At 42.9% G+C, this 12,285-nt stretch overlaps 1 protein-coding gene across 1 annotated transcript in view; it reads right to left on the bottom strand.

Moving 5' to 3' along the window:
- Positions 1-12,285, bottom strand: part of LOC130111519 (protein shortage in chiasmata 1 ortholog) — a 106,713-nt gene that overhangs the window by 16,121 nt on the left and 78,307 nt on the right. The window contains exon 25 of the mRNA XM_056278744.1: positions 4,694-5,459. Coding sequence (XP_056134719.1) covers positions 4,694-5,459 — 766 coding nt within the window. The remainder of the gene's footprint in view (positions 1-4,693; positions 5,460-12,285) is intronic.

Genomic DNA, 12,285 nt, shown 5'->3' with positions numbered 1-12,285 from the left:
GGGCGGGGGTGCACTGGGCAATAATGATTCAAGGTCCTCCGTTGTCTTTCCTTCAGCCTGCAGCAACCCTTTTAGTTTAGTATTAAACTCTTCAGCGGCCGCCTGCGTCTCTCCTATGATGATAATAGGCCCCGCCTCTCCATCATCAATAGGCACAACTTCAGGAGGAATACTCTCCTCCTTAACAGTCTCTCTGCTCTCACACAAGACCATCCGTCGGTTTAGTCTTGCACTGAAATTCCTCCCACGGACACGCACCCGTCCTAAACACTTTAAAGTTTAAAGGGTTTCTTCAACTTCACTGATCGCCACTTCTTCTGGGGTGATGGTCATCAGCGCATGAGTCTCATCCAAATCCTCACCACGGCACCAGCTCTTTAGCTCTGATACCAATTCAGTTCTTTCCATTTTAATACTGTAAATTAGCTTTGTTCTTTGACTTAGTTTAACTGAGAAATCCAAGACAATCCCAGCGGTGCCTCCATTTTATGTAGCGCTCCCCTCAACAGTTATATTAATAAGGGCAGGGCTTTTGGGTTCTTTTGATACATTTGAACCCTGATTAACTCAGTTTTAATTATTGTCCTGGATCCCTTTTTACCGTACACACCTGCAGTTTTTTTTAAACCTACCTATTATGAACTTACCTTTAAAGCTACCTTTAAAGTTATGGTTTTAATAAAGATTTCTAACCAAATGTGTCTGTATGAAATCATTCCCTCTAAGCAGGTAAGTATAATAAAATCACACAACTCAGGTTTTACAGAAAAATAAGTCTTAATGATTTACTTAACTAAAGAATGAGTTGTGATTTAAAATGAAAAAATACAATAACAGGAATGTTCTTCAAACTGAAATTTCCCTTTCTTCAGGAAAACCCTCTTAATGTTTTTCAACACTGTAAGTGCATAACAAAACACTACACTTTAACACCAAAATGGATTCTCCAAGAAAATCACAATTAACCAATTTCAATGTCACTTAAATTCAACCAATATAATTCGTGGGCCCACACACACACACCTGGATACTGTCCCCTAAAGCCGGCAAAACCAAAATTATGTTAAACCAAAATATAAAGTTGCAGGCCTGGTTTGGTGCTTGTGATCGTTGTGGCCCAAAACTTAATGGCCCCTTCGTTCCTCCGTGAGCAAAAGAACAAGTGTGGTACCTGAGACAATGTTCCTGGTTTGTCTTTCTTCAACCGTCACGGTTGCCGGTTTAGCAGCAGGTTGGCATCTCACACAGTCACCGTCTGATGTCTATCCTCTCTCCCGCGTCGCCAGAAACACGCTAAGTGAAGCCCTGGTTGCTCCAGACTTCGTCCCAGGTCTCTGCTCTGCCCTCTGGTGGTTGGAAGCAGCAGCTCACCCCTCCAACAGTTCAACTGAGCTAGTTAAACTTAAGATAGCAAATGAACAGACTCTATGCTACACGTCGAGCGCGTAGCATTAGCAGTAGCACACGCCTAAACGGTCTTTGAATTTCGGGTAGAAATTCCTCACGTTCCGACATTATATAATTTATACTCTCTCCCGACTGTTGTGTAAACAATCCTAAGATATAAATTACACAATGGTTTGTGCACTCTAAACTTAACATACAACACAGAAGTTATCTGTATCGCGCTCACGCTCCGCTCCCCTCCGGCTCCGTCGTCCACCGTCCCTCCCCTCTCTCGTCCGTGCCGAAACACCTCCCCGACCTGTACTCCTGCAGCATGTCATTCTGGATCATGAAACTTTGTACTTACTGTATTGCTCACTTGTCCTGCCATATTTGAATAATGGATTGGTGGTATGGGGGAATACTTACAAAAGCAACCTGTAACCGCTATGTGTACTACAAAAAAGAGCTATAAGGATAGTGAACAATGTAGGATATTGGGAACACACCAACAAACTGTTTTTAAATTCAAGGGCCATGAAGTTCATGGACTTTGTAGAATATAAGACTGCACAAATGCTGTACAAAGCAAGAAATAATCTACTTCCTGGCAACATACAACAACTGTCCTCAGATAGAGAGGGTGGGTATAATTTAAGAGGAATATTGAAATTTAAAAAACAAAGTATTCGCACCACTTGCAAAAGTATGTGTACTTCTAACTGGAGCTAGCCTGTGGCATGGTTTAGATCAAGAACTCAAGGAAAGCACAAGTTTAAATCATTTCAAAACCATCAAACAGTTTTAAAGAGGTATAAGGATGAGGAGGAGGCCTTGCTTCTCATGACAATGATACCTTGGTGCATGCTATTATTGTTTTTCCTCATTATTGTTTTTATTGTTGGGGATTTTCCCCAGTATTTTATTGCTGTCGACGTTCTTTTTCTAATGAGACACCATTATTATTGCTTTTATTATCTGGGTTTATTTTTTGCTTGTTTTCAGTATTTTTATTGCTTTAATTCCTTTGCTTACATACACACACACACACACACACACACACACACACACACAAATTAATTTAATTTTTTCCACTATTTTTCTTTTTTCATTTTCCATCATTACTACCGCTATTATTATTTTTTGACTCATTGACAAGGTAAGTCATTGAGTAAGGCACACTGATGTGGAAAAAAAGTTTATTAATGAGACTGTATAGATCAAGCATCAGAGAGGGGCAGGATATTATAAGTAGAAACTTCCTCCTGCTCCTTTTCGAACATGTAACGTTTGTTTGTTTGTTTACTGTGTTTAAAATTACATTTGCTTTCTATGTTCGAAATAAAGACCTACCTACCTACCTACCTAAAATATGTGAGTATAATTTCCAATTTGTGCTCCAGTTTCTCCAACATGAACTGGTGTGAGTTGGACCCATATTTGACACTATCTCTGGCGTTCAAAAATATCTAGAGATTACTTTCCACTTAAATTCCTTCCATGTGTTTGAATTTGACACTGGGTTTGCTTCTGTGCATATTTCCTTCCAGGTATCCTGTGTTATACCCACGTTTAATTCTGATTCCCATCTCTGCTTTATATTTAATGAGCCACCCTGGTTCATAGACAACAAGATTTGATATAGTTTACAAATTATTCTCCTCTCTCCATCTCCCGTTTGCGATTCAATGACATAATTTTCTATTGGGGTAGACTTTATGAGTTTTTCCCATTCTTTGTGTGTAGAATTTTTTTTAGTTTTTTAAAATAGGTTTTAACTTTGGTGTTTTTAATGTCTGTGTTTTGATAAATGGGTTGTTGTGCCCTCATTTTCCATCAGTGTCTGTGCCAGAGCCCCGACTGTGACTGTGTATCGCTGCAGTGTTTTTGTAAGGTTTCTTTTCACAAAATTTGTCTATTGTGTGTTTACGAGTACATGTGTGGATGTGAGTCTCCACTGTGTTTTAAATAACTTCTAGAGTAACAAAACACCAGACCATTCTAGTGGGTTTGCTGACATCTACAGGTTAAAAACTATGAAAAAGTGAAAAATGTGTCAGGCTGGTCTTGGTACTCTGTGATGCTGGCATAGCAGGAAAAACAGAGCTGGAGATTAACATTGGCTCTGGTGGATGTAGGTGTACCAAAGAAGCAGCACTGACAACACTACCATTGTCTGTGCTGATAGATGTGCTGGTACACCTTATCACACAAAGCCATAATGGGAATGGGTCTAGTTTAGATTTTAACGGTATTACTACTCTTAATGATACTTTTTATTGATCCAGTTCTTTTTGTTAATTTTTAAAGAAAAAAAAATTAAGAACAGAATTAACATTTCTCTCTTCTGTATTGGGAATTGTGAAAATACATCACAGACAAATGTCTTAACCTTATTGCAAATTAGAAACGGTGTTGGTGAGCTAAAAGGTGCAAGATAACGTTCATGTAGCCTACATAAACAGAAAATGTATTGTCTTAATTTCTCCAATACTGACAGTAGAACTGTTAATGCCTGAGCCTATCAATACTACGGTCTTTAATAATTCAGCACTGGTACCCGTTTATCAGTGTCCCAGTACCCATCCCTAATGTTACAACATTAATGTTAAGTTACTGTTACATGAATAAAATTATTGTTACCATAGGCTATCAGTTAACTCAAAATACTACATTATAATTTATGTTCAATGTGTTTATTTTTGCAGGGTAGCAGGAGACAGTTACTAACAAGAAAATTTCAAGTGAACATTTCTCAAGTCGCAAAAAAATAAAATCCGAATTGTTTCCATGAGATATATTTGAATGAATAAAACATTGCATGTAGTTTTACTTGTCATATGCCCATACTTCAACACACAACAACGATGGACAAATTAAAATTAAGAAACAGCCGATCACGTGATTAAATTCTATTTGCATTTCACTTTTAGTTTGGCAAATGCGCTTCCATCAGCCATTTAGCGCATGAACTCTTATCGACAGTAGTGAAATCCACCTCAAGCAAGTGTATAAACTTTTTTGAGACACTGAATTTTTTTTCCTTCAAAATGTGTTATTTCCATTCGCCTTTCCCCATTTGAAACATCAACTTTCACATACACGGGTCTTGTTGGAAATCCAATCCCTGATATGTTTCTCCAGCATGGGATACAACTTCTGGGTTCCTGAGGTGATACCAGACCTTCCCTCGTAAATATGAATGCCGTCTTTTACCAACACGCAGGATATGATGTAATATTCACTCACGCACTGTGTCACTAAACACTAAAACCAGACACTCTCCAGAAACTCGGTACTTATTCACCTGTGCTAGCCATACCTGCCGCATCTGCACTCCTTTTCATCTCTCTTCCCATCCTGCTTTTGGAGCCATAAGCAGAAGTTGTTCCAGTGATTATTGTCCAACTAGCACCATCCTGACCTCCTCCCAATGGCACCATGCTTGTGGGGGACAGCCATGCTGGGGTCATGTTGTGGCTATCTGGTTGTGTATGGTCACTGTATGCTGTGGTGTGGGAGAATGTTGGATTGTTTTTTTCGCAGGCTGGCTGTAGCAAACTGGCACCAAAATCAAACACGGGCTCACACTGGAACAGATCTTCATCAGTAGAGTGTGGAGGCTGGGTGGGGAGGTGACGATTTATGGGATATGTCTGTATCCACTCCTCCTCTCTCCCCCTCACAACGATTCTCCCCGCTACCCCCATTCGTTGGCTGCTCCTACCGTGAAACTCCACTTCCTCCCTTTCTCCCCTCTCTTCTCCACACAGGTCGCTGTTGGTCAAGTAGTTCTGAAAGTGACTATGTGGGCCAGTGGAGGAGCAGCGGAGGTTAACTTGGAAGTCTGCACTGCCGCCCTGCTTGGCCCTTTCAGGGTCTCCTTCAACCCTGGGGGACAGAGGCAGGCAGCTGGTCGCGTGGTCAGTAAAAAATGGGTCTGGCTGGGGGTCTCCACCAGTGGTTGGAGGTTGATTAAGTGGACGCTGTGTTTGCTGGGTGGGAGATGTGAGTGGCTCCGGAGAACTGGGGTCTGCGGTCGGCTTGTACAGACAGCTGATGTCATTGAAAAGCTAAAAGCAAGGAGACAGAAACCATTGAATATTGCGCACTGCTCCTGAAAGACACGATGGCTAATATCTCAGCTTTTGAGGCATTATATGGCAGCAAGTATTAGTAGGGGTTGCTGAGTGCTACCAATTCAAAAATAATAAAAGACTCCCCAGATTTCTGCAAACAAAAACAAAACGAGCTGGGCTGGCTGAATGTTTTTTGTTGCCATTTAAGCCCTCAACCCAAAGGCTGGGCTCACACTTGTAATCCTCAGTGAACGATGCAAAAGTTGGGGTGATTGGAACGATATGAAATGAAAGAATGAAAGCTGCTTTATTTGAAATTGTATTCTTAAAACGAATTGTATTCTTACAATGAATTTGTTCTCTGCATTTAACCCATCCTGCTGTATAGGAGCAGTGGGCAGCTGCAGCGTCCGGCGACCAATTGCAGTTCTTCTTTCCATTGCCTTACTCAGGGGCAGATATCCACCAATGGTGTTTGAAAACAGCACATGTTGGCAAACCGGCTGGTTACCCCACTAAACTTTTATTTGAATTTGCTTGTCTTTTTTGCTTGAGGAGGGGTGAAACTGTTTGGACCTTTTGCTATCGTTCACATTTATGACAGTGGTCCGCACACGAAAATGTGTATTTTATATAAAACAGACACCTAGATGTTCAGAGCTTCCTTTTGATGGTAAAGATTTCTACCAAGATGATCAATTTAAAGCTTAAGTTTTACATGCCAACAAATGTCCTTTTTGATGTTTGCTATCCCTAGCGAAATTTAACTAACTAGGCAATATATAGCTAATCGGCAATAGCTACTTCACAAATATCCAAATCATGAACACTTATGTACTTTCTTATTGTAATAGCAACTATTAGTCAGGCGGCTTAGCAAAATGATGGGGACACGGCGGACAAAAGCACCAGATTTTTTCCACATGCTCTCCAACACCATAGCTTTCAATTTTTGATGGGAGCCACTTCATCAAGATGGCGGATGCACCAAGTAAAATCTATAAGTGCCAATATCTCAGCTTCCAAGCCACTTAGGTCAATCCTGATGTCAAAATATACATTTTCTGGGTCAACAAATATATTAAAGCTATTGAGAATATCAATAGGTGACCATTTTTTCTGATATTAGATAATTTACAGCTGTATGAGTTGGGCCTCAGTGTAAGCTATGATCGGGTTGTGGAAGTGGAGAATCAGCTGGCTACTGCTGTCTGTGAGAACATTGAGAAGAATGGTGTTGTGTGTCCTGCTCAGCTACATAAAGGGCTGTTCACTGTGAGTGCCCTAGACAACCTTGATCATAACTCATCAAGTACCACAGCTAAAGGGTCCTTCCATGGCACAGGCATCAGTCTCTTTCAGTTCCCCTCCAAGTCCAATGTGGGACACTTCCAGGATGGAATAGGCATGCCTTCGCCAGAAACAAAGAAAAAATCATCGGTTGCCTGACAACTTCACCACTGTGCCGGCGGTTGCACTCAAGAAGGCCAATGTGGCTGTTCCCAAGACACCCAATCCGATTAAAGCTTTCATGGGACACCTGGGTAGAGCACATATGAAAGAGAAATGTTGGCTCAAGCATTCACTCAAGTTGATCGAAAAGCAGGAGCTAGATAAGGGGGGCACATTGTGGCCTGGTCGGCCTACCACGCATCTCTACACGATGTATCAGATGATTTACAGCCCGCTCTCACACAGCTCTTGCCATTGTTCTATGAGAAGGCTGCTAAAGCTTCCATGATCAAGCATGGGATGGATGTACAGCGTGAAGCCACACAGTTTCTGAATCCAGGGCAGATCCCAGTAATGGCTGTGGATGCACCACTGTACGCACTGGCCAAATCTGCTCAGTGGAACTGGCCTCAAACACATGGGGAAGACAAATGTGTAGTCATGTTTGGTGGTCTCCATATTGAAATGGCAATGTGGAAGACATATGGCGACTACTTGGAGGCCTCTGGATGGACCACTGCACTGATTGAGGCTGGCATTGCATCCTCTGGCACAGCCGACTCCTTCCTCAAAGCATCCCACCTCACTAGGACAAGACATGCCCACCAAGTGAGGGCTCTGGCACTGGCGAAGCTGCAGCAGGATGCCTTCTTGGACATGCTGACTGAGGGACCACATGATGAGAAGACCAAAGAAGCTTGGAGACAAGATATGATCACCAAGAGTCCAACATTCCAGTACTGGGATACCATCCTCAACATGGAAATTCTGGGTCTGATATTTGTGCGGGCCCACAGAGAACAGGATTTTCCCCTCTATGTGGAGTCACTGAAGGCTCTCGTTCCATGGTTCTTCATCCTTGATCACCAGAACTATGCCCGATGGATACCTGTCCACATTCGTGACATGGAAAGCTTGCCCACGTCCATTCACAATGAATTTAAATAACATGGCCATTGGGTTGTTCCCAAGACCACAAACAGATTCTAAAGCATACCGATAGACCAGGCTCATGAGCAGAATAACGATCTGGTGAAGGGTTCTGGGGGTGCAGTGGGACTCACCGAGAATCCCTCAGCATTCAAGAAGTGGATGATCGCAGGGCCTGAACAAGCACGACTCCTAAAAGAGTTTGAGCAGGAGTATATCTTAGAAGAAGGCAATAAACAACAACACCATGAAGAAGGAATGTCTACACAGAAGACATTCAAAGAGCAAGCACTAGCTCTGGTGCACACCATCAGTGGGATGAGCAATCCATTCCTAGATGATACCCCCGAGCTACTAACGCTGGACACACGAAATGTGATTGATGAGTCTGTGGTTAACACAGTCCGCACAGTGGAATCAGTGGGCAGAGATCAGTACAACAAGTACCATAAGACAGTGATCATGGACCGCTCTCACTCCATTCATGAGCCCACCAAAAAGAACTCGCTGCCGCTCTTCAGATGCCCAACACCCAAGACGAAGACCAAGCAGGCAGGGCAGATCTCAATGTTGAAGGATGATGTGGCACTCTTCTCCCGATTATATATAGCCATGCAACACAGAGAGGGGGACCTGAGCACCTTCTTTAAGCATGAAAACCATCCATACCCTCCCTCTCTATCTGACAGAGGGAAACTACGGCTGGGAAAGAAGTCCGATCTGCTAAATGTTCTAACACAGAAGACACAATAGGAACCTCCCGGTACTTTTGATGTCAAAGTACTTGACGGAGCTGCCGTGGTGCACTTCCTATCCCCTACCAATATTACCACATTCGATGAATATGCCAGTTTTGTCTTTGTTCCCCACATCATGAAACACTTGGAGACCTCCGAAAGAGTTGATGTGGTGTGGGATACTTACATCACCAGCAGCATAAAAGAGTCAACAAGGGAGAAGCGAGGCAAAGGGATACGATGGAAGGTGGCTGGTCAGAACAAGCTGCCAGGGAATTGGCCAGATTTCCTGCATGATCCCATGAATAAGCAGGAACTCTTTGCCTTACTCTCCACGAAGATTGCATCCACTGTGTGGCCAGAGGGCAAGCTAGTCTTCATTACATCCAGCATCAGAGTGGTCGGCACAGACACCAGCCACTCCATGCTGCCATGTAACCATGAAGAGGCCGATACCAGGATACTGATTCACTTGCTTGATGCCCTGGAGCATGGCTCTTCTACCTGCTTGGTACGCACTGTGGATACAGATGTTGTCGTTATCCTCATTGGCAAGTTCCATGCCCTGCTCACCAAGTATCAGGCTGCAGACATCTGGGTCGCTTTTGGCACTGGCAAGAATTACACATATCTTCATATAAATACCATCAGCCATGCTCTGGGCAAAGACATGTCCACAGCACTTCCCATCTTCCACTGTTACACAGGCTGTGACACAACCTCAGCATTCTGTGGTAAGGGGAAGAAGTCAGCATGGGTGGCTTGGAATTCCTACCCCGAGGTCACGCAGGCCTTCAACTACATGGCAGCGAATCCGCACACTCCCGTGACAATAGATGCCCAACACTTTCGACTTCTGGAGCACTACACAGTTGTCCTTTACGACGAGACGAGTGATTTGGAATCTGTCAATGAAGCACGGAGAGAGTTGTTCTGCCAGAAGAACAAAACGATGGAACACATTCCACCAATGCAAGATTCACTGCTGCAGCACGTGAAGCGAGTTGTTTACCAGTCTGGGATCTGGGCGACATCTGAACTGGCCCAGCAGCCGACACCCAGTCCAGAAGGATGGGGATGGACACTGGATGGAGACAGCCAGGTCTGGCTTCCTGTGTGGAGCATTCTACCGATGGCGTCAAAAGCCTGCAGTGAACTAGTCAAGTGCAGTTGTCAAAGCACAAGTAGTTGTGGTGCAAGGTGCTCATGCAAGAAGGCACACTGGAATTGCACAGATCTTTGCAGTTGTAAATGTGACATAATTTGAATATACTTTATCTTAGAATATGATTTATTATCTTAGTGAAGATAATAAAGTTAAATTCAATTCATGCATGTTGTCAGTTTTTCAGTGTACATGTACATATATGACCTATATTAATGTATGTCTGACCGTTTAGGAACTGAGTTGAAAATTATGTAAATACATTGTCAGAATGAACATATTTATTTGATCTTGGCACAAATAATAATCTAGTGATATTCTCAATAGCTTTAATGCATTCATTGACCCAGAAAATGTATATTTTGACATCAAGATTGACCTTCTAAGTGGCTTGGAAGCTGAGATATTGGCACTTAAAGATTTTACGTGGCGGCCATCCGCCATCTCGATGAAGTGGCTCCAATCAAAAATTGAAAGCTATGGTGATGGAGAGCATGTGGAAAAAATTTGGTGCTTTTGTCCGGCATGTCCCAATCCTTCTCAAATCTGGTCCTAAGCCACCTGACTATATTTGATAGGATTTTCCCAAGAATAATACGGTGCATAGCTTTTTACATATTCTGTCACCATAGCAACCAAATGCAGAATAAGGAGAACAGTGGCAAGTTTGAAGAAGGAGCAAAGTTGTTGTAATCTGCCAATGAGCAGATACGGCACATCAAGCTGGTAGAAGACCTTTAGCAATAGATAGTACGACATCCATCCATCCATTATCCAAACTGCTTATCCTGCTCTCAGGGTCGCGAGGATGCTGGAGCCTACCCCTGGGGTCATTGGACGGCAGGTGGGGAGACACCCTGGACAGGCCGCCAGGCCATCACAGGGCAAGATAGTACAACATCAACAGCTAAGACCCAGGTTCAACAACGTCTGCTTTTTTTGGTGCTGGGGAAAGTGCTGATACAACAGCACTGGTGACTGTTTCATCTCAAATGAACCTCTTGGATTTGGAGGGCTTAAGCATCACAGTAAATATCATGCATCACCATAGGTGTCAGTATGCAAAAACGATGATCTTCAATGCAACTCATTTGCCAATCACCAAGTCACTGTCTTTCATGTTTATTATCACAGCATCTCATCTCTTACAATTGAAAAGATTATGATGCTGAGTACATTCCAGACAGGATTAGTGAGTTCATTATTGTTTGACTAAGAACTACAGTAATTTGTGCCTCTTAGGACCACAAAGCATATGATCTCAGATTCATATGCTAGCAAAGTTTTGTTTTAATTTAATTTGATTGCCTTGTGGAGTGCAAGTTAGTTTTGAGCAATTCTTTAAAACAGTGAATGTTGGGCGTCTGGGTAGTGTAGTGGTCTATTCCGTTGCCTACCAACACGGGGCTCGCTGGACTGAATCCCCGTGTTACCTCTGGCTTGGTCGGGCATCCCTACAGACACAATTGGTCGTGTTTGTGGGTGGGATGCCGGATGTGGGTATGTGTCTTGGTCGCTGCACTAGCGCCTCCTCTGGTCATTCAGGGTGCCTGTTCGGGGGGAGGGGAAACTAATGGGAATAGTGTGATCCCCCCACGCACTACGTCCCCCTGATGAAACGCCTCACTGTCAGGTGAAAAGAAGCGGCTGGCAACGACTCCACATGTATCGGAGAAGTTATGTGGTAGTCTGCAGCCCTCCCTGGATAAGAAGAGGGGGTGGAGCAGCGACTGGGATGGCTTAGAAGGGTGGGGTAACTGGATGGATACAACTGGGGGGAGAAAGGGAGAAAAAAAATTCCAAACCCCCCCCCCCCCACAAAAAAAACCCCAAACAAAAACTGTAAATGTGGACTGCGTAGGCTACAAAATGATATTAATCATCTATATATTCAGTAAAGTTTATTGGTGTTCACTGCTATATTTAATTTACCCAGTGTAACTCACAATTTTAAATGTCAAATATATTTTATCAACACTCTTACCAGAGAATATGATTTTGCATACTGACATGACTGCATTTATTTTTACTGCTGGGTGGTACAAAACGTAGGGAGGGATGTGATTTGATTGGCTCATACAAAACATTTTATGATATTGACTGGAATATTTTGCTCGTCTGCCTGCTTGGACTCGGTGACGAAATCACAAATCGTTACGGTGATATGATGTAAAATAAGTAAAAAATAAATTTTGAGATTTTTTTTTTGTTGGTGCAAGCTGTGGAAAAAGTGCATAAATATGACTGGGGAAACTAGTTTACAATGTAGAACAGTCAATTTTCATTTCATGCTGTCTTTGAGAGTCAAGGACCAACCGAGGACCACCAGGAGGACTTTAAGTACGATAGCAAGGCAGTGTTATTTTGAGGGGAATTCCATTCCAGAGAGCAAGGCCAGTACTACAACCGGGATTTCACTCCTACCTAAAACAACCATGGGCGGTCAACATGACCGCCGGTTTTTAAATTCTACATTCTGTAACGATAAATACCCAACTGAGATATTAATGCATTGCATATGTTAGTATGTCTGTTA

Source organism: Lampris incognitus, chromosome 1 (genome assembly GCF_029633865.1).
Source record: "Lampris incognitus isolate fLamInc1 chromosome 1, fLamInc1.hap2, whole genome shotgun sequence".
Lineage (NCBI taxonomy): Eukaryota > Metazoa > Chordata > Actinopteri > Lampriformes > Lampridae > Lampris > Lampris incognitus.
This window is presented reverse-complemented; position numbering and strand designations above follow the sequence as displayed.